This window comes from Dictyostelium purpureum (assembly GCF_000190715.1).
Source record: "Dictyostelium purpureum unplaced genomic scaffold DICPUscaffold_280, whole genome shotgun sequence".
Lineage (NCBI taxonomy): Eukaryota > Evosea > Eumycetozoa > Dictyosteliales > Dictyosteliaceae > Dictyostelium > Dictyostelium purpureum.
The window spans coordinates 17,531-44,173 of NW_003519616.1; the positions used below are offsets into that span (position 1 = coordinate 17,531).

Genomic DNA, 26,643 nt, shown 5'->3' on the forward strand with positions numbered 1-26,643 from the left:
TTTTAATCATTTTATAATATACAAAATTTAAAAAATATACAGTTTTATTTATAAAATTTAATATTATTGTTTAAATTATAATTATTATTATTACCAATTAGTTATTTTAAAGTTTGTAATGAAGCTAAGTTTGAATAGGATTCTGATCTTGATAGTTTGTTTTGTTGAATTGTTTCGATTATTGAATCTAAATTGTCTAAAATCTTTTTTAAGGTGGATAACATAAACTTTAAAGCAGAGGTCCAATGAGCTTCTGAATTACTTGCAATTTTAATTGAGTAGAATCTATTTGAATCACCAATTTTATCTTTATTTATTCGATAGTTAAAGTTGATGTTCTTTTTTGTTAACACAAATGATGATATTTCATTTACACATGATAAAAATGCTTCCATACCATTATCGAATCTTTGGTCGCTGGCACCAAACCAAAGAAATGATCTTGAAAACTGAATATTATCACCACCATATAGTGAATATGATACCTTATCGTTTTTAGATTGAATAATTGATTTATTTCCCATTGGTATTAATTTAAAACTAAAGTTTTTTTAATATAAAAGATTAGAAACACATAATTATAAAAAAAACTTGTATATTTAAAAACTTACTTTAAAAAATTATATTCTAATTGAGTCGCCAAAACATGTAATAGTAGGGAAGTTTCACCCCATGCACTGTTAATTTCATCCCAATCTACTTTTAAATTTTGTAATGTACCAAGTCTAAAACCATTTATTGAGGCTATACCATTACTATCTTCGGAACCGGCGATTTTAAAGAATGCTTTTTTGATATCTATTTGGGTTACTCTTTCGATTTGGTCTTTTATTGAAGAAATATAATTATCCCATATTTCGTCCTCTTGCTTTAAATCATAGTATTCTTGATAATAATTATTTACTGAGTCATAATGGGTTTTCTCTTCTTGTTTAATTTCTTTTAAAATATCTTCAAGCTTGATTTTAATATCTAAATTTATCTGGTTTTGATTTTCTAATTCCAAATACTCTTGAATTAACTCTTTTTCTTCTTTTTCTAAATCATTGATTTCTTTTTCTATATTTAATAGTTCATTTTTTAAATCTTCTTCATCTGTATCATCATCTTGATTTAATTCCTCATCCTCTTCATTTTCATCCTTTTCCTGTTTCTTTTGTTTTGTTAAAAAGAAATTTTTATACATTTGTGATTCTAAAGATTCCTCTTGATCAAATTCATCTAAAATTGTTTTAAATCTTGATAAGCACGAGCCACATAAAATTCTTGGTTTATAGTTTTGTTGTTGTCTAGTTTGTGGTAATGGTAGTTGAACTGGTAAAACTGATTTAAAGTATTTTATTGTTTCTACATCTTTATTTGATAATATAATATATTTAAATTTGATTTGATTTCTATAAAATTTAATAGTGATGTTGTATTGTCAAAATAATTTAACATATACTTATTATTATTGTTGTTGACTATTGTATTGCTTTTGTTTAAAACATTATTGTTATTGTTGCTATTGTTATTGTTATTGTTATTATTATTGTTACTATTATTATTAGTATTAATATTATAAAAAATTGAAAAGTATTTTTCGTCAAATGATAAAAGGAATGAATTTTTATTACTATTTAAAAGTAGGGTTAAATCAATACCAATATCTTTGAAATTTACATTATCCTGTTTACTATTATTTAATAAATGAATACAACTGAAAAAAAAAAATTAGTAAATGTTTAAAGAATTTATTAAAGCATATAAAACTTACTTATTGTTCCATAGGTGATAAAAGTAAGGGTCTGCATATAAATTCTTTAATAATCTTGGTATAATATCTTTAACATATGAAGGATTTTGTTTAATATAAGAAGATAGTCTTTCAAGTTCCTGTTTCGTGTAATCTCTTGTTTGTTTTGGAATTTTGGAGGTGATGAATTTTAAATTGTGTAAAATATATTCGATATAGAATCTTTCTTCTCTCATTGATAGATTTTGAATGCTATCAAAAAGATTATAAAATGATGGTACAAACATTGATTCATCATTTACTATAATTGATTGATTTAAAAAAAAGTATTGATTGACTATAAATAACGAAACTGATTTTAAAACATCGACATACTTGTAAATATCTTTTTAAAAAAAAATATTAATATTAATTTTTTTTTTTTTTTTTTTTGAATTAAATTAATTTATAATTACCATAAAAACTTTTTGTAAAAGTAAATGAACCTTTCCATTCGATGCAAAGTGCTGTGAAAACTGGTTTAGAAAAATGAATTTTCCAAACTACTTTTTTAAGCTCGGGAGTTACCACTATTGCAGGTGGAGCTTGCATTGGGGCTAATGAATGCAAAAACCTAAAAACAAATTGTTTTGTACTTTTATCACTACTAATTAATGTATGGTTATAAATTGTAAAAATACCACTGTAAAATAAAAATTAGTATAATGTTATACAAAAAAAATATATGAAAAAATAAACATATGCTTACTTTAAATTTGAAATACCTTCAGAAATTTCTTTTCTAATAATATTTAAATGATCGAAAATTAATTTGACATTGTTTCCCAATCTATTAAAAATTTCAGTATCTATTTTTCGATAGAACATAGTCAATTTCTCTATTAAAAAGTTAATTTCTGGTAAAAAAGTTTGATATTGTACATGGTCGGGTGTATTATTTGAGGTTATCGAAGGTGGTGCGTTATTAATCCCAATATTTGTATTGCTTTTTGCTACCTGTGCTAGTTGTGATAAAATATTATTGTAATGTAAAAATAAACTTTCATAATCTTGATAACATGGGACATCTTGATTTAAATTTGGTTGTGAGTTTATGAAAATACTATTGGTTTGAATACGATATTGATTTAAAAATTCTTTATTTAGTGCCAAATCCATTATTTCATGCTCGTGAGGCAATAAAAAATCCTCTGATGGGAATTGGTGATTACAATTTTTTTCTGATAATAATCCAAAAATATTACTACTATTATTTATACCATTATCAAATACAATGCTATTCATAAACTCTCCATTTGTTGTTGTTATATGGATAGTTGAAGTATTAGTAGTTGTTGTGACCGTGCTATTATTAACATTATTGCTATTATTATTATTATTATTTTCTGAAGGTGAACTATTATCGTTTCTGAGTAATGGACTATTGGTTGGGTTTGGACTATTACTATTTGTATTTTCTAAATATGTTGAAGATTGTAAACTATTGTTACTATTATTATTCCTTCTAAAATATGGGGAAGATGTTGCACTATTTGTTATTGGTGTTGAGTTTGATAGTGTATTGTTATTATTTGGTTCATTTTCATTATTATTATTATTATTATTATTATTATTATTATTATTATTATTATTATTATTATTATTATTATCGTTATTATTTGAATTATAATTATTTTTTATAAAATCGTTTATTGGTGTTCTCGATTCCGATGAAACTTTTGAGTCCGAATATAACAATACCCATTCTAAAGATGGTCTTAATGGAATACTTTCGCTTTGTGATAAATTATTGCTACTATTATTTCTACTCATTCCACTATTATTAATATTTGTACTACTATTACTGCCACTACTCATACAACTACTACTTAAATTATTAGCATTCATATTATTTGTACTTGAACTTAAATTATTATTTATATTATTATTATTATTGTTATTATTATTATTATTACTATAATTATTATAATTATTATTTATTTCTATTTGAATACCACTAAATATTATACTATTATTCATGTTGTTGCTGTTGCTGTTGCTGTTTCTGTTGTTGTTGTTGCTATTATTGGTGATATTTGCATTATTGTTTTGTTCAGATAGGTTATTATCTGTTTTCTTCATTTTTATTATTATTTATATAATATATAAAAAAAAAAAAAACATTTATATTAATTTATATTATTACTTCGAACATTTAAACATATCGACACTCAAGGTGAGTGGTCGAATTGTATTTATCTTTAATATTAAAAAATTAAATATAATTATTTAAATATATAAAATAATAAATAATTTTAAAAAAAATTAAAAAAAAAAAAATAAATGATTTTTTTAATTTTTTTTTTTTTAATTTAAATTTTTTTTATTTTTAAATTAAAATTATTATAAAAAAAATAAAAAATAAAAAAAAATAAAAATAAAAAAAAAAAAAAAAATAAATAAAATAAAAAAGGAAAAAATGATGGTTTGTTATCTTTTTTGTTTATCTAATTATTTATTTTATTTATTTTTTATTTTTTTTTATTTAAATATCTTTATTATTTAACTTTTTTTGAATTAAGTTCTTTTAATAAATCAGTAATAACTTCTTTGTAACGTTGATCATTGATTTCGTTAATGGCTAAAGGAACATATAACTTACCAACTTTCCAAGATAATTTTGTTTCGAAATTGATTTTTGAAGGATCTTTTAAGATATCTTTTTCTTGTTCAGAGACCTCTTCAAAAGTGCCTCTCCAAAGGACATATGCAACATACTTTTCGTTCTTTGTTGAACCGTCTATTTGTGGTACCGATATTTCTAAATAATAGGCTACAATAGCATCAAAATCTGATCCAACATTTTTTAATTTATATATAATTGGGTCAATTGATAAATAAGTAGTATTTGAAAAATCAATTTTTGAATGTTTTTTGAATGTGTAGAATAAATCTCTAACAGTCTCCATAATAAAATGTGAATCATCATATTTGTATGAATTTATAGTATCGATATCATTATTTTGAATTGCTGATAAAAGTTTAATAAAATTTTCCTTTAAAACTATTTAAATATTATTATTATTATTATTATTTATTATAATTTTAAAAAAAAATGATGAGTAAAATTGATAATATATTTATATTTTTAATTAATAATATTATATATATACTTTGTCTTAATTTCTTTTTATTAAATGGTTTATCATTTCTAAAATAATCCATAACTTTTAATGGAAATTGTTGTAATGTTTTATATAAGGTATTGTCTAAAAAGATTAAATTGAATGGATTTTGATTACTATTTTCTGGTTGTTCAAGAAAACTTTCAATGATTTTCAATGATTCTTCTGGTCTAATTGATCTATCTTGAAGTCTTTTGGAAAATAATGATTCATATGATGCATTTTTTTTTTTTGAAAGCAATACTTCTGCCATCATTGATTCTTCAGATTCTCCTGGTTTTAAATTGGTATTTGTGTTTTTAGTGGTTGTGGTGTTGGTTGAAAATGATCTGTTAATGATTTCATTATTTAAAAATGTTTGTGATTTTATTATTTTATTATTATTATATTTAAAATTATTTTTTAATCCATTTAATAACAATGAATTAAAAGTATTTAAATTTCTACCTCTAATCATTTTATATTATTATTGTTATTTTAAATGGGTATGAAAAATGAAAAATGAAAATAATTTTAAAAAAAACAACAAAAAAAAAAAAATAAAAAAAAAAAAATAAAATTTATTTTTTTTTTTAATTTTTTTTGATATTTCGTATTGGCGTAATGATTTCCTAATAAAATTTGATAATAAATAAATGAAAAAATTAAATTATTCATTGAAATAATTACAAAATAAATATAGTTTGTTCCAAGTTTAGATAAATTGTGGGCTATAACATATTCACAAACACATACCCAAACACAAACACAAACACAAACACAAACAATTATTTTAATTTATCAATTTTTAAGAAAATTTTTTGAAAATTAATTAAAATTTTTTTTTTTTTTGATATTTATTTTAAAAATAAAACTCCACATTCAAATAATAAATGAATTAAATGTATAGTGTAAGTAAAATTGAAAATAACTATGACCATTCCCTAAAAATAATTCTTAGTGGTAAGTAATCATATTTTAAATAAAAAAACTAATAACTAATATCTTGTTATTAATATTAATATATAGGTGATAGTGGTAGTGGGAAAACAAGTATACTCTCTAGGTATTTCGAAGATATATATAGTGATGAATTTCCTATTACATACACACAAGATCAAAAAGAAAAAACAATAATTTTAGAAGATAAAAAAATTAAACTTAATGTTTGCGATACAGCAGTATGTTTTAAAACACTAGAACAATAAAAAACAAAAAAAATTATTATATATTAAATAGATTTGATTTTTTATAGGGTCAAGAAAGATTTCGTATGATTTGTCATTCACCTTATAGAGGAGTTCAAGGAATAGTAATAGTATTTGATCTCACCGATTTCAATTCATTTGACAATGTTAAAAGATGGTATTGTGAAGGCGAAAGATATGCATCAGAAGGTACTCCTGTAATAATAGTGGGAAATAAAATAGATTTAGTCGATCTAAAAAAAAATGATCAAGTAGTTTCCAACGAAGTTATTAAAGAATTAGCGGATAGCCTTGGTGCTCCATATATAGAGACCTCAGCTAAATATAATATAAATGTAGAAAAATTATTTTTAAATATAGTTCAAAATATTTTATATTATAAAGGATATATCTCAACAGTGTCACCATCAAAACCAATAATTTTAAAAAAGGAACCAAAAGATAAAAGTTGTATTATAAACTAATTTAATAAAACATCTGTACAATAATTAAAAAAAAATTATTTATTTATTTATTTATTATTTATTATTATAATTGAAATGTGTATGAATAAAAGCTGCTTTATTGTTTTTTACACCATCATTATGTATGTAATCTAAAATTTCCACTCTATTTTTTTTTAATCCATCTAAATAAGAGTATACTAATCTTCCTTTTTCTGAACTCTTACTAGCTAGAGATTTTAACATAACATGTGCAAACATTTCATCTTTCTCACATTTGAAAAATGGATCTTCAAAGAATTTCATGAGGAAAATTGCAAACTTTAATGTTCCATTTAATTCTAGATTATCAATTGATTTATCGAAATAGTATAAACTTCTATCTAAATCCATATCAAGTCCGTTAATACCATAAAAAAACTTTGAGGCAACCTTACAATAGTTTGTTGGTAGGTTTGAGTCAAACTGTTCTTCTAAATTTGGATTACTGGGTACTCTAAGTTTGGGTGTTGGCAATGCTAGTGAAGATTGAAAGAGTAAAACCAATTCTTTGAATGGGTCCTTGGGAACTTCATCACATTTTACGGAACTGTAAGCTCTATGAAACTCTGAAAGGAAAAGATAACTAAAACTTAGATTATAGGTGGCTGCTTTGCAAAAAGATTTGTATGCTTGATATTCGTTTTTATTTGCTATTGAGTGGAGGGCATCACATTGATAAGCAACACCTTCTATAAGATATTTATCTTTACATCCATATATTTTGTTTTCCCTTAATGCTTTACGATATATAGTTTTGAATGGTTCGTTATTTAATTCAATTTTATCGTACGATGCGCCATCCACAAACCCAGTATTTATGAAATCGTGTTCTTTAACAAAATTTAGTGCCTCTTGATGAAAATCTCTTTCTCCTGTTAATGGGTCGTATACTCTCTCTGATAATCTTTTCAAAGCTATTTCCCTTGCAGTATATAAACAATCTTGAGATGGGTCGAGTCCAATGGCAATTTCGTATAACTTTATGGCCATGTGATAATCACCAACAACTTTATATGTTTCTCCTAACCTATAATAACCTTCATAGTAAACAAACTTTGAAACAATGGCATCAATAGCATCTTCCCTAGCTTCCATTATTAAGCTCTTGTTTTTTTGAATATGATTCATATCATCTTTGAATGTGTAGTACTTAAATATTGCCATATTCATAGAACTTTTGATACAATGCATTTTAGCTTTGATGGTTGAAGATGTATAATCTTTAGTAAAGTTATCTATACCAAATTTGATTCCCATCTTGAAAGAATCCAGTTTTTCTTCTTCGCCGACATTAACAATGTCTAAAATAGTTTTATTCATATCTTTACAGTATTTGTCCAAAGTTTTAATCTGACTCTTTGTATTTTGGTAACCAGGGAATTCTTCTTCATTATAGTTATCATCTTTTACAACGCTCTCATAAAAATCCAATATGCCCACTATATTATCACCAATGGCTGAGATATCTATAAGTGAGAATGAATCGTTAATGATTGACATGATTTTACTGGTTTCACCTTCATCTAAATAAAAATGTTTTAATTCTCTAAGTTTTAACACTAATAATTTATAAATATTAAAAAATGAGTTAATAATTGTATGCATTGCAAAAAAGAACATTATTATAACTATGATATAAATACCTTTTAAATAATAGAGTTTTATTGTTAATATTTTTTTATTTTGAGCTTCCATTTCGGCCCTATCCATTTTCTTATAATTATATATTTTTAAAATTGTTGCAATTAATTCTAAATCCCATTCTTCTAAACGACCACTTTTTATTTGCTTTTTCTGATCTTCCTTAAAACTTTTATAGATTTCTTCATTTTGAATATTATTTATTAAGAGTGAACCAAATTTATCATTTGATTGCCATTTTGATAATGTCTCTTCACTCCATCTAAATTTAAATATATTTATAAATACTATTCTGTATTCAAATAATAAACTATAAATTTTAAAAAAATTAAAAATAGATAATTCACTACTATCCCTATTTTTATTATTATTTTGATTTAAAATTTTAATTTTATTCACCATTTCCTTAATTGTAATACTTGCAATAGAATTATCTTTACTATTATTACTATTATTTGTTTTATCTGTTGCCATTTTTTTACTTTTATTTTTACTTCTATTACTATTATCTGTTACCATTTTTTAATATTTCTATTGTTTAATAAATTGTATGATTACAATTATTAATATTATTATTATTATTATAATTTAAATTTTTAATTTTTTTTTAAATTAAAAAAAAAAAAAAAAAAAAAAAATTATTACATTTACTATTTATTATTTTAAATTAAATATTATTTTTTGTTTGTGTGTTTAAGTGGGTGTAAAAAAAAAAAAATATAATTAAAAAAAGTTTTTTTGTTATTAAATTGATGTGGTGAAGGGGTGTTTTATTTTTATTTCTATTTTTTTAATATTAATTTTCAAACAATGATATATACTATTTTTAATCTATTTTTAGTAAATATTTTTCATAATAAAAAAAAAAAAACCTCAAAATATAATAACCATTTCTTTTAATAAATATAAAAAAAAACCTCAATTTAAAATATTTTTTTTTTTATTATTTTTATTTTTTTTATTTAATTTATTTTTTTATATATTAAAATTGGTAACATTGAAATATTGTTTTATCATTAATAAAAGAGATAGGGTTGAAAATGACTATATAAGACCTACAATCATTGAAACTAATGATTAACAATAACAAACTCGCCAAAGTCTCTAAGTAAGATCAAATTGGTTCGAATGAGAAATTAAATTTTTTAAAAAAATTAAATTTTGTGATAGATGAATTAAAAAAGTATCTCAGTGAACCAATCCAAGTAGCCTCAACCCACAATATAGTTTTAAAGATATTGTAAATTTTACACTAAATTCAGTAGATATTGTTGCAATGTAGTAGAATTTTTTTAGGAAAATAACTATATAACAAATTTAAAAGAAATAATTCACAATCAAAATTTAAAATTTTTTAGCAATTCAATAGACTTCAATAAAGGAAACTTTTTTGATTTTCCGATACATAAGGGACTATCCATATAAAGAAATTTTTTTTTTTTTTTTTTTTTTTTTTTTTTTTTTTAATTTTTTTTTTTTTTAATTTTTTTTTTTAAATTTTTTTATTTTATTAACTTTTTTTTTTTTTTTTTACCCTTGATACAATGAAATAAAATTTGTTTATATATTTATATATGTATATTGCTTTTTAATTTATTATTTTTTATACTATATTCATTTTTTTAGAGGTTACTAAACCTCAAGAAAAATGCAAAAACGAAAACAAAATTATATTAATTCTATTAATATCCTGAAAAAATACAATTATAATTTCGACGTTGTATATAATAAGTGTAGTAATAATTTTTTAAACGAAAATCATTTCTATGTCAATTTATTCATAGATTTATGTGGCCAATTAAATGAAGAAAACCCAACCCTAGATAATTTTAAAAATTATTATAAACAAAGGTAAATATATACTTACCTATTACTCTTTATTTTAATAAATACTAATTATTTTCACTTTTTAAAATTAGCAATAAACTAATAAATGAGGAAATACCAAAATTAATAAACTATTTAAAAGACGATTCATTTAGCGCAGATGATGAAATTTATACCTCAACAAGAACGTTTTATTCTCAAATTTTTGAATTAAAGCTGGTTCAGTTTTTAAAGTTTTTAAAAGTATTTAGTGAATATTTTGGATTTGAACGGTTAAATTTATTGTTTTCCTGTAGCAACTATAACATTGGATCATCAAAAGAATATAGTATACAAGTATTAAAACTTTTACTCAACGAAAAAAATAATAAAAATTTTAAAAAAAAAATAACAAATCTAGGCGGTAATATTCTTCAAGAGCAAAAAAATGAAAGAGAACCAGATTTATTTCAAAACTGCTATGGTATAGTTTCAATTATAAGAAATAACGATATAGAATTATTCAAACTATACTTTGATGATAACCAATGGTTCACCAATTCATACAGTAATAGTAATAGTAATAAAAATAATAATAGTAATAATAATTTAGAATTAAAAAAGAAAATATCATCAGATTTATTTTGGTTTATAATCTGCTATTACGATGCTGGTAATATTACAAGATATTTATTAACCGAATATCCAAACGAAAAGGGTAGAAATGGTCAACCCAACCCACTATCAATCGATCCGCTTTATTTATTAGAAATTTCATCAATTACATCAAGTGCTGAAGTAGCCATTGAAATTTTTAAAATTTATCCACCGGAAACCATTATTCCTGAAAGAACTCATGTAGAAGGTATTTCAGAAACAAATAAAAAATTAAAAAACAATAAATTTAGAATATTAGATGTAAATTTATTATTCCCACAACAACAATTAAATAATGATTCAAAATTTATAAATAGAACTTTAAATTATTTAAAACTTTTAAACAAACACCGAATCACCATTAATACAACTTTTTTTCAGAAATATTCAACCTATAGCAACCAATCAATTTTTAAATCACTGTTATACCAAAGATGCCCAAATAGTAACGAGCTCCAAGGAAAAAGTACTATAGACTATAGAAACCTAAAAAGCGGTTTAGACAAACATAGCCACCAATCACTTGAAAAGGAATTAAAAAAAGTTATAGTAATAGAATTTCAAATAAATTTACTTTATGACAAAAATTTTATATTTCAAATTATATTTTCATCTGGTTCAAATATATCCTCTTGGTTTTCATTAAATCTAGGTTTTTTTTGCCAATGTAACCATTTCAAAGAGCTTCAAAGTCCATGTATTCATTTCTTCATAATACTTAAGTACTATAATATTCCTTTAGATAGTCCATTCTTCACCCACTCAACCACAAAAAAATCATCATTAGAAATGTTTTTATTTTTCAGGTTATATTGTAATGGTAATGGTGCTAAAATAAATGACAACGATCTCTTTAAACATCAAATTACTGGTGCTCCCCTATTCCCAAGCCTTTATCAAGATGACTACAACTGTGAAAACAAATCACTGACTAAATTCAAATCCCATGAAATTTTATTAAATATGGGTAGAATCTCATACTATATTCAAAACAATATTCAAATATATTTTAGTGTCCAAGAAATGTTTATGCACCACCCAGACTTGGATATAGATTTCCGTAATGTCTTATTTGAAAATTTAAAACTCTATGTTAAACTATCAAAAGATTTTCTTTGTGAAACTGATGTTGCCAAACTTATAATTAACAATGACTTAAGAGTGTCATCACTATTCAAATATTGGGAAGATATACCAGTGTACTATAAAAACAAAATACCAATGGCATTCTTTGCAAGCAATGATTTCCTCTTTACTGGTGGTCAGAACTATCCAGAATACTTTAAACAAACAATAAGAGATATTCAAGACCTAAAAGATACCATCAACGATCCAATATTCGACTTATTTCTTCAAAGAAATGAAATTAAAAGCAGTAAAAAATCAATACTTGATAGAGTTGTTTATTATAGCAAAGGATTAACTAACAACATAACAATAGTAACATTCATTTCATCTCTTGATCAGGAATATTCAATATACAACCTGGGTTTACTAAATGGGTCATGGGGATACGAAGGATACTATTACTTTTTGCAGCAATTTCCAATAGCAAACCAAGATAGAGATAAATATCAAATATCAAATACCAATGTCGACATAGATGATGAAGAAAATCGTAAACTAGCTGAAAAGGAACTATTAAAAGATGAAGAGAATGAAAAAAAGAAATTGAAAAATAAATTAAAAAATAAAAAAAATAAAGGCACTAATAATAATAAACAAAATGAAACATTTCCCAACAATACATGCCATGACTTGTCAAATGACCCAATTAAAGAAGATGAATTGATAGTCATAGCAAAAGCTGAACAAAACAAAGATTCATCAAACCTAGAAACCAAGAAAAACAATTTTGAAGATTCAAAAGATTTCTTATATAGCGAAAAAATTGGTAAATTTAAATTTAGCAAAGATCAAAGTAATATTTTAGGTATGGGTAGCAATGGTACATTAGTTTTTAAGGGCATATGGAATGATAGAATACCTGTAGCAATTAAAAAAATGAACAAAATATTTAATCCAAGCACCAGTAAGGAAATTGAAGCATTAATTAAACTAACCAACAAGAACAACACCAACATTATTAGATACATCGATCATGTAAGTAATAGAATCACTATTATGATTCACTTGCTATTTTAATTATATACTTATCGAATTTTTTATTTTATAAAACAGGAAGAAGACTCTGACTATATTTATTTAGGGTTAACACTCTGTGACAAATCATTACAAGATTTAATTAATGACGGTGAATTATCGCAATTTATAGATTATAGCAATTATGGTAATGAAAGAATTGTAGCGCTGATAACAGATATGGTTAATGGTATTCGATTTTTACATTCAAATGGTATTGTCCATAATGATATAAACCCAAGAAACATTTTAATCAAAGATGGAAGATTTATTATATCGGACTTAGGATTAAGCAAATTAGAAGTTGAATCATCCTTTAACTTTACATCAAACGTACCAACAGGTCAAGAAGGTTTCCATCCAATTGAAGTATTAATGGAAAAGAGAAAAACAAAATCGGTCGATATATTTTCATTAGGTTGTATTTTCTATTACTTTATTACAAACGGTCAACATCCATTTGGTGATAGAATTTTCAGAGTGGTCAATATTGTATCAGATAAACCAAATTTTGAACATCTCGTTGCTGTCCAACCAATACTATGCGATCTTATTAAACAAATGGTTTCAAAAGACGAAAAATCAAGGCCAACCATCGATCAAATCACACAACATCCATTCTTTTGGAATTATGATAAGAAGATTAAATTCATTGATAATTTAAATAATTTGTTTAAAGACCAAAATCTATTTGATTCAAATTTAAATAGATTATTAAACTTTATAGATATTGAAGATAGTGGCTGTAGTAGCAATACATTATATTTAGGTAAACCTTGGAATAAAATTATTGATACCGTATTAATAGACCATATTACAAATAAACAAAAAAAACAAAAACAAAATAACAAAAAAACATATATCTACAATTATGACTCCATCAAAGATTTAATAAGATGCATTAGAAATACAATTCAACACCACAAAGAAATACAACAAATAATCCAAGAATACAACATAAATCACTATAGCAATAACAATAATAACGAAGCCATCATTTTATCTCTGTCGAGTCATGAAAGTGTGATAAAGTATTTCGAATCAAAACTACCAGATTTATTATTTTTTATTTATAAAAAGTTAAAAAACCATGATGATTTTAAAAAACTTTACTTTAATTTTTAAATAAACTTTTTTTTTTATAAAATATTAGTATTTAAATTGATTATTACTTTTTTTTTTTTTTATAAAATAAAATAAATGAAAAACTAAAATTATTTTAACTAAAAAAAATTATATATTTTATTATTATTATTTAATGAGGAAAGGAAACATTTTAATCTAATTCATCAACGGTACCGCTTGGTTTGGATGGGGTTTCTTCGTCCATACCACCTGGCATACCAGCGCCGGCTGGCATACCACCTTCTTGGTATAATTTGGTCATGATTGGGTTGACAATTTGTTCTAAGGCTTTCATTTTAGCTTCATATTCGTCTTTTTCAGCAGTTTGGTTTGATTCTAACCATTTGAGGGCTGATTCACATTCAGTGTTAAGGGTGTTCTTGTCGTCGTCTGATAATTTGGCAGCAACTTTTTCGTCGTTGGCGCTGTTTTTAACAGTGAAGGCATAGTTTTCTAATTTGTTCTTAGCTTCAACACGGTCTTTTTGGGCTTCATCTTCAGCTTTGTATTTTTCAGCATCAGCAACCATCTTTTCGATTTGTTCTTTTGAAAGTCTACCTTTGTCGTTGGTAATGGTAATCTTTTGTTTCTTACCAGTTGATTTATCTTCAGCAGAGACGTTTAAGATACCGTTGGCATCAATATCGAAAGTAACTTCAATTTGTGGAACACCTCTTGGGGCTGGTGGAATACCTGATAATTCGAATTTACCTAATAAATTGTTATCTTTGGTCATAGCACGTTCACCTTCAAAGACTTGGATGAGAACACCTGGTTGGTTATCAGCGTAGGTTGAGAAAGTTTGGTTCTTTTTGCATGGAATAGTAGTATTACGTGGAATTAAAGTAGTCATAACACCACCAGCAGTTTCTAAACCTAATGATAATGGAGCAACATCTAAAAGTAAGAGATCAGCAACTTTAGCACCACCTTCGTTTGAAAGAATGGCAGCTTGGACGGCAGCACCGTAAGCAACAGCTTCATCTGGATTGATGGATTTGTTGAGTTCTTTACCGTTGAAGAAGTCTTGTAATAATTGTTGAACTTTTGGAATACGAGTTGAACCACCAACTAAGACGATTTCGTGGATTGATTTCTTATCTAATTTGGAGTCTTTGAGGACTTTTTCGACTGGGTCGATACAACCACGGAAGAGATCTGAGCAGAGTTCTTCGAAACGAGCTCTGGTCATTGAGGTGTAGAAATCGATACCTTCATATAATGAATCAATTTCAATTGAAGCTTGGGTTGATGAGGAGAGGGTTCTCTTGGCACGTTCACAAGCGGTTCTTAAACGACGGACAGCACGTTGGTTACCCATGATATCTTTCTTGTGTTTACGTTTGAATTCATCAGCGAAATGGTTGACCATACGATTATCAAAATCTTCACCACCTAAATGGGTATCACCAGCAGTAGCTTTGACTTCAAAGACACCATCTTCAATGGTAAGTAATGAAACATCGAATGTACCACCACCAAGATCGAAAATTAAGATGTTCTTTTCACCAGCACCTTTCTTTTCAAGACCGTAGGCAATAGCGGCGGCAGTTGGTTCATTGATAATACGTTGGACGTTTAATTTTGAAATGGCACCGGCATCTTTAGTGGCTTGACGTTGTGAATCATTGAAATAAGCTGGGACAGTAATAACGGCGTTGTTGACGGTTTTACCGAGGTAAGCTTCAGCGGTTTCTTTCATCTTTAATAAAACCATTGAGGAGATTTCTTCTGGTGAGAAAGTTTTGGTTTCACCTTTGAATTCAATTTGGATGTATGGTTTGTCACCTTCCTTTGGAACAACTTTGAATGAAAAATGTTTCATATCTGATTGGACTTCTTTGTCTGAGAATTTACGACCAATTAAACGTTTGGCATCGAAAACAGTGTTTGATGGATTCATGGCAACTTGGTTTTTAGCAGCATCACCAATTAAACGTTCGGTTTCAGTGAAAGCGACGTATGATGGGGTGGTTCTGTTACCTTGGTCGTTGGCAATGATTTCAACACGATCATTTTGCCAGACACCAACACATGAATAAGTAGTACCTAAATCAATACCAATACTTGACATCTTTAGAAAAAAAATAATAAAAAAAAATGTTAATATTTATAAATTTTATTTTCGTATTTTTAAAAAAAAAAAAAAAATAAACAAAATAAATAATTACTTTATATATTATATATGTATATGTTTATATGTACAAAAAAAAAAAAAGTATATATAGATTATTTAAATAATTTAAATTATATTTTAAATTAAGTTAGTGCGTATAAATGTTATTATTATATAAACTGTTATATTTATATATCTGAATATTATTTATATTTATATTAGTTGAACAACTTTTAAAAAGTAAAGAAAAAAAAAATTTTAAACTTTTTATAGCCGACGAAAAAAAAAAAATTATTTAACAAAGGCAATTTCAAAATAAAATTGGTGAATTTTTAGATGAAAACTAGTTGACAAACACCCTAATTTAAATTTAATTTTTTTTTAATTTTCTCCAATCTGGAGCTGCCAAAATAAGGGGGTGACTTAAAAATATTTTTTTATTTTTATTTTTTTATTTTTTTTTTATTTTTATTTTTTTTTTTTTATTTATTTTTTTTTTGGAATCTATTAAAAATAATAATAAATAATTATAAAGATCTACTATAATTATTTATTATTTATAAAAATATTTTTTTATTATGAAAATACATTATTATTTTTTTTTTATTATTATAAAATGTATTTATTATTATGAAATAAAAAAAAAAAATAAAAAACAAATTATTTGTAACTATTCTGATAGAAAATAATAAAACAATATAATTATGTTAACAAAAAAAACTAAATAAAATATGATTATATCTATGTTCTTTTAAAAAAGTAATTTTATTATTTATTTTAAAAGGAAAAAAATTATTATTATAAAATGTATTTTTCTATTTTGATGTATACATACTTTTTTTGTTTGTTATGTTCTCTAACTGAAGTAGCAACAAAGAAAAGAAAAAAAAAAATTTTGTAAAAAAGAAAAAAAAATTTTTAAAAAAAAAATTAAAAAAAATTAAAAAAAAAAGGAAAAAAGTGAATTTAAATTCACGTTTGAAAAAAAAAAAAAAAAAAAAAAAAAAAAAAAAAAAAAAAAAAAAAAAAAAAAAAAAAAAAATTTAATAATTACAATAAACAATATGAACATTTTTACCTTAATCAATCAAAAATAGAAATACATTTAATAAAAATAGTGAGGTTTCAAAATTATTATGAATATAATAAATTTTTTAAATTAAAATTTTTTTCTCTTTTTATTTCTTTATAATACAAAAATATATTTTTTTCTTTATTTATTTTAATAATCACTATTATATTTAGATCGTGGGGATTTGCAAATACGGATAATTAAAAACAAAGAAAATAGCATACAGAAGAATTCAATTACACCAATAACTATGGAGGTAACACCAACGATATAGAGATTTGAAGATAGTTGTTTTTGTAGTTCAGTTTCACAATAGTTATCAATGTATTTAGCATTACCGTCATCATCTTTGGGGCATAGGTCTTTAAATTGGGGAGTATCTACACTAACGGTGGAGTTCCATTGACAGCATTCTAAAAATGTCTCAAGTTTAGTAATTGTAGAGTTCTTTTTCTGGTTATTAGAAACATCTTGCCAACTATCACCGAGTACAGCTACAACATCATTATTATGTAAGGTAATGGATTTTCCACCCATACCAATTAAAATAACTAAAAGAATTAACATTAAAAAGCAATAGATTACCAATGTAACCAAACGTTCTTTATATGCAGCAAAACATCCAAACAAGGTAAATAAAATAAAAAATACACCAATAACCATAACACCAACTGGCACTGATGTAGTTAGGTGATTTAGGGCTGTTTTAGTATCTGCAGCTTCTTTGAAATCTTTAAGGTTGGAAAAAAATGATACAGCAACAGCACCTATAATTAATAAAACTAATCCTAAAACCTAAATAAATAAAATAAAATTAATAAATATGAAAGAATAAACAAAAATAAAATAAATAATTTTACCCATAAAACTAAATTAAAAAATATTAAAGGAACTTTTAAATATCTTGGTGTTTTAGGTAGTAAATCATCATTGAATTTTCCATTAAACGATACCATTTTAAATAAATATATAATAAATAAAAACTATAATATAAATTAAATTTTAAACGATATCTTTTTTTTTTTCTTTTTTTTTTTTTTTTTTTTTATTTTTAGAAAATTATAAAAAATGCAAAAAATAAAAATAAAAAAAAATAAAAAATAAAAACCGTTACTTTTATTTTATATTGTGTAGAAAAATAATTTAATTTTTTTGGTAATCTGTTTAAATAAGATTTTGATGGGGAAAATTTTTTTTTTTTTTATATAAATTTATTTAAAAGTTTGGTTGTTAATTTTTTTTTTTAAAATTTTTTTTTTTTTATTATTGATTATTGGTTTAATTATTGTTGATCCACTATTGTTTACTATACTAGTTATTTTAATATTTTGTTTTAAAAATATTAATTTTTTCTATTTCTTTTATTTGTTTCATTGGTTTTTTTGTTGACCTTGATATCAAAATCGCCGTTGTTGTCCCCATCGATAATATTAATTTTAATTGGGGTATTGTCATTATTGTTTTTGTTTGTAGTGTTACTTTTATTACCACCTTTTTTTGATGCAGTTGGTTTTTTATTTGAAGATGGTTTTAATACTATAATTTCTTCTTCATCTATTTCGTTACCATCTTCAAACTCTTCATCATTTTCATCGGCAGAGTCACTGGTTTCTTCGAATACTTCATCTTGGTCAATATTTTTTGTTGATTCACTTGGAACACCAACTTTTTCTAATTCTTCTTTATCATCTAATTTGCCTTTTACTTCATCAAAATTTGTAATATGACTCATAGCGGCACCAAAACCTTCAAAGTCATCCTTTTTTTGCAAGTCCATGATTTGGGATAGTATAGAATCCAATCTTTTATTTTCCATACTTCTTAATACTTTAAATATTTCAAGTAGATGAGATCTAGATTTATGAAAAAGAGTTTGACCAATTAAATCTTCTTTCTCGAAATATCCCTCTGGTTCATAGTCCCATGAATTAACAATCTAGTTTAAAAATATCAATTAGAAATTAATAATTATTTAAATTAAAATTAAAAATATTTTAAAATATTTACATTTCTAGTCATTTGTACACAGTTTTTGCAAAATAAAACAGATGGATGTGAACAATAGCATACTGCCTTACCATCTAATACTCGAAATACTATTTTATTAGTAGTATCATCATTGGATGTTAAAAAAAGGGAATTCATTTTTTGTTTTTTTTTAATATTTTTTTATATAAAATTGTAAAAAATAAAATATAAACTATTAAAATAGATATAATATTTTTTTTTTTTTTTTTTTGAATGTTTATATTATTCAAGTAAATACAATATTAAAAAAAAATAAAAATAAAATAAAATAAAAATTATATTGGTATGATATTATTTAAAATTAACTAATTGTGTGAGTGGATAGAGATGGGTGTTTTGAATTTTTATTTAAATTTATATATATGTTTTTTATGTGAGAGTGTGGTATTTGGTTGTATTGTTATTTGTTTTATTTTAATTTTTTTAATTATTTAATGAATAATATTTTTTTAATTTTGTATAACATTGTTAGTTCAATTTTTTTTAATTATCCTAATTTGGATTTAATTTATTTAATTTATTTAATTTTTTTTTTTTTTTTTTTTTAATTTTTGTTTTATTAATTTAACATTTTACAACTCTCCAATAATATAATAAGAAATGAATAAAGAAATACTCCTATGGTTTTATTTAAGTTATTGGGATTTAGTTTATTTGACAGTTTGAAATCCTCCATTTATTTTATTCAAAAAAAAAAAAAAATCAAAAACAGATTAATCTTAAAGAAATTTTATTATTAAAATAAAAAGTACTATAGGTTGTTTTTTTTAAAATATTAAAAAAAATATAAAATAAATTAAATAATAATAATAATTTTTAATTTTATTTATTATTTGTATTAAATTTTTATAAATGATTAATTTAAAAAAAAAAAATTAAAATTAAATTAAATATTTGATAATTTAATTATAACTATTGTTTGATTTCATTTATGTCATTGGTTTCATTACTACTTGAACTTAGTATTGACGATCCTCGATTTTTTTCATTATTGGTGGGTTTGCTGCTATTAGATTTTATTAATGGATGGTCATTTGGTAATTCTTTAGATAGCTCTTTATTGTTTTTTAAGGTATCAACTACTTTTTCATAAAGTTCGTTCTTTTCCTCTTCTTTTGTGATGGAGTGTTTTTTACAAAAAATTTTAAATTGTTCTTTTAAATCACTGGCATCAGTGCATTCTGAAATTAAATTTGCTAAAAAAGCAATTGATTCTTTTCCTATGCTTTCATTAAATTCAATAAATATTTCACCAACTACCGCAGTTATAATACTTGCCATGTTTCCTTAACAAAGTTTTTTTTTTTAACAATCTCTGTTTAATATAAATCTAATTTATGAAAAAATGAAAAAAATTAGTTTATAAATACCTTTTTTTTATTGTTAATATTAAAAATAAAAAAAATGTTAATATATAAAATAATAAACGATTGCTTATTAATTATAGTTAATATGGGTTTAAAGTTAAAGATATAAAAATTTTTAATTTTTAAAGAAAATAAAACTTTTTTATTTTTTTATTATTAATTTTAAAAAGTAAAGAGAATATTAGATATGAAAAAAAAAAAAAAAAGATTGTTATTATTATTATTATTATTATTATTTCTATTGTTAGGGAATGTTTATAAATCTTATTTATAATTTTATTTGTTTTGTTAATATTTATTAATAGTAAATATTTATTATTTTTATTATATTAAAATATTACTTTTTAAATTTAAGGTTTGTTAACAAAATTTATATTACTTAAAAGCATAATTTCGTTCCCTATTTGAAGTGAGTGTTGAGAATTCGATGTTAGGTTTCTGTCGTTATTACTAAAGAGGTTTAAAGGTGGTGCTATTTTACAAAGTTTTAAAAATTCAGCAATTTCAGTTTCGCTTGAATTTTGTTTCGAGTGAGTTATACTGGAGGTTAAGAATGCTGCATCATCATTTTCATTTTCATCATAGAAACTTGGTGACAATGTTTTGGAATCTCTATTTAAAAGATATTGATTTTGGTGATGTTCGCTGCTTAAAGTTGATAATGGACCATGGATTTGACTGAGCTTGCTATTCTTTATTGATAAATTTAATTTTTCAATTCCACTTGCCCCAAATGAATGAATTGATCCTGGTGATGAGCTATTATAGAGTCCACTGTTACCTAATAACTGTAAATTATTACTACTATTATTACCAACTAAACCACTGCTATTATTTAATAGTTGTAAATTATTACTACTATTATTACCAACTAAGCCACCACCACCACTAAAGCTATTACTATTACTACCGCCACTATTGTTATTGTTATTATTATTATTATAAAAATCTAATGTTGATGGCTCTTTAAATGGTGATATACTGACATGAAATGGTGGGCTTTTTGTGCCTGATGATGATGATTTTTGGAAATTTGGAAAAGGTGGCTGTTGATTTGAAATCGCAATTGGTGCTGATGAAACTCTATTTTTTTGTTGTTGTTGTGATTGGTTATATGAAGTTGGTGATGGTGAGTTTGATAGTACATTATTTGGATTTGCTATATTAAAATTAACCTGTTTAATAGGTAAAGGTCCGCTACCATTACCACTTCCACTATTCCCACTTAATATATTTATATTATTTGAACCAAATGGTGGTGATGAACCAGATGTATAATTTCCTGTTTTGGTTGAAAAGGGTGGTGAGGATGACAATGAGCCCGGTTTGTTTGATTGATGTGTTGGAAGTGAATGGGGTTGTCTTGAATATTGATTATTACTACTATTTGGGCTGTTATTACTAGGTATTACAATTGGGTTACTATGGGCTCCACCAAAACTATTATTATAACCATTAAAACCTATATCATTTTGACTACCTGGTATACCAATAGGATTACTATATTGAAAACTATTATTATTACTATTATTATTCATATTATTATTTATATTATTAAAAACCAAATTATCGTCATATGGAGATATTTTTGGATATAAATTTTGTTGTTGATATGGTTGTTTTTGGTTTTGGTTTTGGTTTTGATTTTGATTTTGATTTAATAAATCCTGTAATGAATTCATTCTTGATGGATGTGGTATTGATGACCCATATAGCTCTTTATGTAATGAGGATGATAATGAGTCTGAAACATATTCGTAGTTATTCATGCTATTATTATTATTATTACTATTATTATTGTTATTATTATTATTATTATTTTTATTTCCAATTGTTATATTATTCGATGTATTGTTATAGTCTTTAATAATAAATTGCGATTCCAATCCAATTTGTGAACTAATTGAAATTTCTCTAGATAAATTTTCTTTATAAACTAAATCAATTTTTAAATTTCCCAAAGGTGATGCAATTGTAGTAAATTGAAAACTTTTAATGCTTGTTGCTGTAAAATAGATATTTAAATATTAATATAAATAAACTTTTATCTCCGATTAAAACTATACTATTTAAATACATACATAATGGAAATAATGGAGCTGAAATGGTTTGCATATCACAAATTCTAATTTGATATTTCATTGAACATGTCGATGATCTATTTTTTGAAAAATTTCTATACAAAGAATAACATGGTATATTTCTTAACATTGCATAAACAGTTCTTACTAAAATAATAACATTTCTATAAAATTTTGGTAACTCAATTTTATCGTCAATGTCTCTGCTGCATAATTTTAAAAAAAAAAAAAAAATCCATGTTAACCATAACCCCTATATATGTCTGAATAGTTTTATTGTATTTTACTTACAATGGTTCAAAAACAATTCTCCATGATTCGACTATTGTGTTAATACCTAAACCTTGATTTTCGTCAAAATGTATTTCTAAAACAAATAAATTTTTAAAACCATTTTGAGGGTTAAATATTGCTGATTCTAAAGTTTTTTGAATTTGTTCCGATTCCTCTGCCTCTAAATGAAACTGTCATTTTAAATGAAAATTAGAAAACTATTGTATAAAAAAATATTTTAGCTATGAAACCTATATTTATTCTAAAACATACACTTTTATTTATCCTTTTAGAGCTTGTTATTTCAATTCTTGAAAGTAAAACAGATTGTACAATTTTAGATATAGTCTTTCGAACTAAATCCTCTGTTCTTGATTTTAACTCCATAGTATATCTATATTTTTAAAAAACAAATATATAAATGAATATAAAATTAAAAAACACACGTGTATAAAATATATAATTAAAAAAAAAAAAAAAATATTATGTGTAATAAAAAAAAAAATAAAAAAATAAAAAAAAATTATAAAAAATAAAAAAATAAAAAAATAAAAAAAAAAAAATTAAAATTTAAATTAAAATAATTAAAATATTTTTTAAGTTTGTAATTATTAAATAAATAATATTAAAAATTTTCTAATAATATAGAATTTGCTCATTTTAAGAAAGATAATATTTTTTAAGTTTCTCTATGTTCATAATATTAATTTAGTAATTAATAATTGAGAAAAATAATTATAATAAAAAATATAATTTTTAAGAAAATAATAATAATTATTTTTATATGTTTATTTTTCAGTATATATTTGAATAATGGGGATTTATTTTAGATAATAAAAAATAAAAATAGAACACACAGCCTTTATTAAACTAGATTAACATTCAATTAAATTTCAGTAATATTTATATCATTTCAAATATTTTTCTCAAAATAATAAAAATAATAATAAAAATAATAACACCAAATAAATTTGGGAAATTAAAAATAATAATAATTTTAAAAAAAAACCCTATTTATAAAATAAGATTTATTTTTTTATAAAACATAAACAAAACAAATAAAAAAAATAAATAAAAAAAATAAATTTTATAATTACATTTCTTTTTTAATTTTTTATATAAAACATAATTCTAACAAATAAAAAAAATGTCAACATCAAATGAAATTATTAATTGTATTAATGAATCATTCATTAGCATTAATACCAACGATAATTTAGAACAAGATTCTGTTGCCTATTTATCTGGTCTAATTTCAGAATGCGAGTCATTTGAAGAGCTAAAAGAACAGTTCTCAGTCTTTTGCAAGGAATTTGAAATTATCAGTAATGAACAAGAAGTCGAAGATGTTTTCAATACTCTTGTAGCCTTGTTAAAACGTAAAGGTCTTATTTCTTTCAACATTGAAAAGAGCAAACCACACTTAGTCTGCACCGTCAACCCAAATGCTGAACCAAAATTAGACGACCCAAACTTAACAATGGAACAATACTTATCGTTAACTCGTTCAAGTGATAGCCGTGTTAGACTATTAACTCTCCGTTCAATGTGCCCATGTAAGGTCAAGGCTGACATCGACCAATTGTGGGACCGTATCATTGAAATGTCTCAGGATGATGACCCAAAGGTACGTTACCAAGCCATGCACAACTTGTGTGATGGATCCCCAATCTGGAGAGAAGAGTCCGTTATCAGAGCTTTGGAGGGTATGCATAATGACAAGAATGCAAAGATCAGACGTAGAATTCATAATATCCTCGTCCACTACAAGCACACCGGTAAATGGAACATCATGTAAATCTTGGCACCTTGATTTACATTTTAATATCAATGATAATTATTATTATAATTACTCTTTTAATAATAATAATAATAATTATTATTTTGATTCTTTAGGTCAAAATTTATATTGGGTTTATAATATAAATTATTCAATTGGTTCAAATTGCTCTACTTCAAGGTTATCAATTAAAAGATATCACTGGATTTGGCCCTGTAGATGGAAATTATAAGAGATTTCTTTTGGCTAGTTAAGAATTAAATTTATTTTTTTAAAATAAATACACTAGTTTTTCTCATTTAATTAATTATTAAATAATAATTAGTTCAAAAAATAAAAAAATAAAAAAAAATAAAAAAAAAAATAAAAAAGATTCTTTTTTATAATTAAACTTTTATGTTGATTTTTTAAACTTTGGTATTCATCTGTGCTATTATCTTGACCTGCACTAATACCATTATATTGTTCAAAAACTACTATGATTATTATTATTACTATTTATATTGTGAATATTGGTATTATAATAATAATATTTATTATTTGTATTATCATTATCAATATTTTTATCAATATTATTATTACCGTTACCGTTATTATTTTCTAAATCCATTTTATTATATATAATTTTTTTCCCGATTCCTTTTTTCTTTTTTAAAAAAATATCTTTAATCATGATAACCTGCTATCTAAATAGATTTTATATTATAAAAAAAAATTTTATAAAACTAAATAAATTTAACACATGCACATATATTATAAAATTTTCCTTTTTTTTTTTTTTTTAAATATAAACAATATTATTTTAATTTATTATTTATTTTGATTCAGCAGACCATTCAGCAATTTGTTGTGGGGCAGAGAAATCGACAACTTCAGTGGTGGCTGGGGCAGCGACTAATCTTTCTTTTTCTTTTTCTGGTTCTTCATCAGTATCTCTGTAGATGAAAAGATCAACTTTAACACTCCATGAGGTGTTACGTGGGAGGGTACCTCTTAAGTATAAAACTTCACGAGCTAATAACCAGAACATAAGGGCAATTGAGTTTTTACCACGGTTGTTACATGGGATGGCAATATCAACACCGTCTAAACATGATGAGGTATCACAGAGAGCGATGGTTGGGATATTGACGTATGAAGCTTCAATTAATGGTTGACGATCTAATAATGGATCAGCAACGATTAAGAGACGTGGTTCAGTGAATTTGGATTGGATTTGATTGGTAAAGGTACCTGGGGTGAAACGACCTGAGAAGGCGGTGGCACCAATGAAGTTGGCGAATTTGAGGACGGCTCTTTGACCTAATGGTTTGGCTGAGATGACAGAGATATCAGCTGGGTTTTCAATGGCAACGATGACACGAGCAGCTAATTGAATCTTTTCCCAAGTTTTGGCAAGATTGATGATGAAGTGACCGTTGTCCTTTCTCTTCCAGGTGTATGATTCCATATCGATGGAAACGTTGTTGCTACCAAGATGGGTTTGGCAAGCTAACATTTTTAAGATATCTTCTTGGTGTGGGTTTAAAGCAGCTGGGAATTGACTCATTTTGTCTTTTATAAGAGTAACGTAGACAGACTGTAAATAATAATAATATTTGATTAATATTTATATATTTGATGGATTATTGATATATGTATAAAGATTGATCCATTATTGAAAAGATAGAAAAGAGATAAGTCCACAATGATAAAAGATAGAGATAAAAAAAAGTTATATGGTGACACATACTTCAATATGACCGTAAAACTGATTTTTTTAAAAAAAAATTTTTTATAGCCCCACGCTAAAATTTTTTTTTTAAAAATTTTTAAAATTTTTTTTTTTTAATTTTTTATTTTTCGTAACCGAGTTTTTTTTTTTACTTAATTTTCATTTTAAATCATTGTAAAATAAATTAAATGATAATTAATTTATTTTATTAATATTTTTAGTTATTATTATTTTATATTATTTTATTATTTTATTATTATTATATTTTAT

At 24.0% G+C, this 26,643-nt stretch overlaps 12 protein-coding genes across 12 annotated transcripts; 3 read left to right on the forward strand and 9 right to left on the reverse strand.

The window, feature by feature from the left end:
- Positions 1–101: 101 nt before the first annotated feature.
- On the reverse strand, positions 102–3,856 carry DICPUDRAFT_156108 (uncharacterized protein; the record flags this gene model as incomplete). Its single annotated transcript, XM_003291458.1, has 6 exons — positions 102–540; positions 612–1,394; positions 1,445–1,675; positions 1,757–2,120; positions 2,191–2,417; positions 2,484–3,856. The coding sequence occupies 6 exons, from the start codon at positions 3,854–3,856 to the stop codon at positions 102–104; spliced, it is 3,417 nt and encodes a 1,138-aa protein (XP_003291506.1).
- A 416-nt stretch (positions 3,857–4,272) lies between these two features.
- DICPUDRAFT_156109 (uncharacterized protein) lies at positions 4,273–5,356 on the reverse strand (the record flags this gene model as incomplete). Its single annotated transcript, XM_003291459.1, has 2 exons — positions 4,273–4,778; positions 4,888–5,356. 2 exons carry the CDS (start codon positions 5,354–5,356, stop codon positions 4,273–4,275), a joined length of 975 nt encoding a protein of 324 aa, XP_003291507.1.
- A 424-nt stretch (positions 5,357–5,780) lies between these two features.
- On the forward strand, positions 5,781–6,550 carry DICPUDRAFT_82173 (uncharacterized protein; the record flags this gene model as incomplete). Its single annotated transcript, XM_003291453.1, has 3 exons — positions 5,781–5,841; positions 5,908–6,059; positions 6,134–6,550. The coding sequence occupies 3 exons, from the start codon at positions 5,781–5,783 to the stop codon at positions 6,548–6,550; spliced, it is 630 nt and encodes a 209-aa protein (XP_003291501.1).
- A 54-nt stretch (positions 6,551–6,604) lies between these two features.
- On the reverse strand, positions 6,605–8,731 carry DICPUDRAFT_156111 (uncharacterized protein; the record flags this gene model as incomplete). The annotated part of the gene is made up of 2 exons (XM_003291460.1): positions 6,605–8,130; positions 8,215–8,731. The coding sequence occupies 2 exons, from the start codon at positions 8,729–8,731 to the stop codon at positions 6,605–6,607; spliced, it is 2,043 nt and encodes a 680-aa protein (XP_003291508.1).
- A 4,455-nt stretch (positions 8,732–13,186) lies between these two features.
- DICPUDRAFT_92689 (uncharacterized protein) lies at positions 13,187–13,965 on the forward strand. The gene has a single exon (XM_003291454.1). It carries the CDS (start codon positions 13,193–13,195, stop codon positions 13,940–13,942), a length of 750 nt encoding a protein of 249 aa, XP_003291502.1. The 5' UTR covers positions 13,187–13,192; the 3' UTR covers positions 13,943–13,965.
- A 68-nt stretch (positions 13,966–14,033) lies between these two features.
- Positions 14,034–16,016, reverse strand: DICPUDRAFT_49867 (heat shock protein; the record flags this gene model as incomplete). Its single annotated transcript, XM_003291461.1, has 1 exon — positions 14,034–16,016. One exon carries the CDS (start codon positions 16,014–16,016, stop codon positions 14,094–14,096), a length of 1,923 nt encoding a protein of 640 aa, XP_003291509.1. The 3' UTR covers positions 14,034–14,093.
- Positions 16,017–17,280: 1,264 nt separating this feature from the next.
- On the reverse strand, positions 17,281–18,086 carry DICPUDRAFT_39101 (uncharacterized protein; the record flags this gene model as incomplete). Its single annotated transcript, XM_003291462.1, has 2 exons — positions 17,281–17,925; positions 17,991–18,086. The coding sequence occupies 2 exons, from the start codon at positions 18,084–18,086 to the stop codon at positions 17,281–17,283; spliced, it is 741 nt and encodes a 246-aa protein (XP_003291510.1).
- Positions 18,087–18,308: 222 nt separating this feature from the next.
- On the reverse strand, positions 18,309–19,390 carry DICPUDRAFT_92691 (uncharacterized protein). Its single transcript, XM_003291463.1, has 2 exons — positions 19,138–19,390; positions 18,309–19,066 (listed from the first exon to the last, which is right to left on the reverse strand). Exons 1-2 carry the CDS (start codon positions 19,273–19,275, stop codon positions 18,473–18,475), a joined length of 732 nt encoding a protein of 243 aa, XP_003291511.1. The 5' UTR covers positions 19,276–19,390; the 3' UTR covers positions 18,309–18,472.
- Positions 19,391–20,214: 824 nt separating this feature from the next.
- DICPUDRAFT_13772 (uncharacterized protein) lies at positions 20,215–20,439 on the reverse strand (the record flags this gene model as incomplete). Its single annotated transcript, XM_003291464.1, has 1 exon — positions 20,215–20,439. A coding segment is annotated over one exon (225 nt), but the record flags the coding sequence as incomplete, so codon positions are not given.
- Positions 20,440–20,642: 203 nt separating this feature from the next.
- Positions 20,643–23,344, reverse strand: DICPUDRAFT_95401 (uncharacterized protein). The gene is made up of 5 exons (XM_003291465.1): positions 23,153–23,344; positions 22,898–23,070; positions 22,607–22,812; positions 21,988–22,530; positions 20,643–21,954 (listed from the first exon to the last, which is right to left on the reverse strand). Exons 1-5 carry the CDS (start codon positions 23,264–23,266, stop codon positions 20,876–20,878), a joined length of 2,115 nt encoding a protein of 704 aa, XP_003291513.1. The 5' UTR covers positions 23,267–23,344; the 3' UTR covers positions 20,643–20,875.
- Positions 23,345–24,026: 682 nt separating this feature from the next.
- On the forward strand, positions 24,027–25,047 carry DICPUDRAFT_57393 (uncharacterized protein; the record flags this gene model as incomplete). The annotated part of the gene is made up of 1 exon (XM_003291455.1): positions 24,027–25,047. The coding sequence occupies one exon, from the start codon at positions 24,027–24,029 to the stop codon at positions 24,675–24,677; it is 651 nt and encodes a 216-aa protein (XP_003291503.1). The 3' UTR covers positions 24,678–25,047.
- Positions 25,048–25,442: 395 nt separating this feature from the next.
- On the reverse strand, positions 25,443–26,209 carry DICPUDRAFT_92693 (40S ribosomal protein SA; the record flags this gene model as incomplete). The annotated part of the gene is made up of 1 exon (XM_003291466.1): positions 25,443–26,209. The coding sequence occupies one exon, from the start codon at positions 26,206–26,208 to the stop codon at positions 25,474–25,476; it is 735 nt and encodes a 244-aa protein (XP_003291514.1). The 3' UTR covers positions 25,443–25,473.
- Positions 26,210–26,643: the final 434 nt, after the last annotated feature.